Below are 2,041 nucleotides of genomic sequence, written 5' to 3'. Positions count from 1 at the left end.
CGGAGCACCGTTCCCCGAATTTTCTTGCCATTTTGGCACGCGTACCGGTAAGCGTGTTTTGCGCTCCCAGTCGCGTTACCCTTACCAACTGTAGGGCATTGTCGTCTCCCCTGTCGGTGGTGGTCTTCGTTCTGGTATTTTTCTTTTCTTTTTTCGTTTCTTTGTCATGCTTCTGTATTCTGCTTTCCTTCGTGTTCCTGTTGGTGTCCATGTTGTCTTCTTCCTGTTTTCATTTCCCAGCATGCTCTTTTTCTTATATACTACCTCTTTTACCATATTCTTTTCTATGGGCTTTTCCCAATTCAAGATGGTGTTATTTTCATTTCCTGTGATATCACTTCCCCTTTTTCAGTATATAAGCCACTCAGTCTTGCTCTACCTTGCGTTGCAAACACTTCCCCTTGTTAGTGCTCTTTGCTCCTGTTCGTCATTCCTGTTTTCGCCTTGGAGTATTTTTGCCTTGTTTTTTCCTGTTTTCAAGTCTTGTTTTTTCTTCTTTTTCAGGAGTTTCTGTTTGAGGTTTTTCCCCAGTTCTTGGGGTTTTTTCCTCTGGGACTCCTTCTGGAGGGTACAGTCTGCTTTGGCGTTCTTTGTCAAGCGGCACCGTGGCTACTAGAAATAGAAAGGGTCTCCCCTATCTGGGATTATCCAGAACCTGCAGAAGACCGGGTGTTTTCTCCAATCCTGCATCCAGAGGTGAGAAGTCGAGTGCAGTTCGTGACAAATTGCAACACCAAAAGATTCTGCATTGCGAGGCAGCCATGGAAGGTCCACAGGGAGAGGCGGCAGAAAATGTTCAAGCCTTGCTGCAGACAGTCCAACAACAAGCTCAAGAATTACAACAATTACGGGCTGAAAACAATGCACTAAGACAAGTCCTGTCTTCCCGGTCAATGGATATACCACCCGTATCTGCCACTACTCCTCGATATTCAGGAGATCCTCTGAAGATAAAGGAGTTTTTGGATGCCCTAACGGTTTTCTTTGCCTTTTGTCCACTCCAATTTTCCTCCGATAAGGCGGGCTATCTGATCAGAGCCTTGTCTGGTCCTGCACTTGCTTGGGCAACTCCTCTGGTCTCTGCGGAAGATCCAGTCCTGACCAATTATCCTGCTTTCCTGACTCTTTTCAAACAGATGTTTGAGAGGCCTGGGGTGGAAGCAGCTGCTGAGGAGGCCTTATGTGATGTACAGCAGGGCAATCAGGACGTCGGCAGTATATAACTAGTTTCAAACAGCTGGCAGCTGAAACTTCTTGGGTGGAACGCACCTTTATAACCTTGTTCCGCCGAGGCCTGCGTGAAGAAATTAAGGATGAACTTGTACATTGTACTCCAGCCTGTTCCTTGAAGGAATTGATGGATCAAGTCATGAACATTGAACATCGACTACAAGAGCGCAAGATAGAGAGACGAAGAACGCGAATCCCATACCAGTCTCGTAATTTTCGTACCAGCAGTTGGCGAACGGATGATGTCCCATCCGAAGCCTCTCCATCCCGCACTGAATAACCCATGCAGATTGATCTCGTCCGTGCTCCATTAACTGAATCAGAAAGGGAGGATAGAAGACGAAAGGGACTTTGGCCCTCATTCCTACATTGGCGGGCGGCGGTTGCCGCCCGCCATGCCGGAACCTCCAATCTGCCGCCATGCGGTCAAAAGACCGCTGGCGGCATTCCGACCTTCCCGCTGGGCCAGCGGGCGCTAACAATGTTATCGCCCGCCGGCCCAGCGGGAAGGGGGCCTGCAACATTGAAGCCGGCTCCGAATGGAGCCGGCGGTGTTGCAGGTGTGCGACGGGTGCATTTGCACCCGTCGCGCTTTTCACTGTCTGCTAGGCAGACAGTGAAAAGCAGGCTGGGGCCCTGTTAGGGGGCCCCTGCACTTCCCATGCCAGTGGCATGGGCAGTGCAGGGGCCCCCAGGGGCCCCAGGACACCCGTTCCCGCCAGCCTCTTCCTGGCGGTGTAAACCGCCAGAAACAGGCTGGCGGGAAGGGGGTCAGAATCCCCTGGGCAGCGCTGCTTGCAGCGCTGCCCTG

The 2,041-nt window shown here is 51.2% G+C and overlaps 1 protein-coding gene across 1 annotated transcript; it reads left to right on the top strand.

The window, feature by feature from the left end:
- The first annotated feature begins 761 nt into the window (after positions 1-761).
- LOC138246992 (protein LDOC1-like) lies at positions 762-1,223 on the top strand. The gene has a single exon (XM_069201742.1). The coding sequence runs from the start codon at positions 762-764 to the stop codon at positions 1,221-1,223; it is 462 nt and encodes a 153-aa protein (XP_069057843.1).
- The last annotated feature ends 818 nt before the right edge of the window (positions 1,224-2,041 follow it).

Source organism: Pleurodeles waltl, chromosome 7 (assembly GCF_031143425.1).
Source record: "Pleurodeles waltl isolate 20211129_DDA chromosome 7, aPleWal1.hap1.20221129, whole genome shotgun sequence".
NCBI lineage: Eukaryota > Metazoa > Chordata > Amphibia > Caudata > Salamandridae > Pleurodeles > Pleurodeles waltl.
The sequence above is the reverse complement of the archived record's forward strand: the minus strand, read 5'-3'. Positions and strand labels throughout refer to the sequence as shown.

Excerpts from the sequence above, each read along its gene's own strand:
- LOC138246992 (XM_069201742.1), top strand. The coding sequence starts at position 762 with ATGGAAGGTCCACAGGGAGAGGCGGCAGAAAATGTTCAAGCCTTGCTG.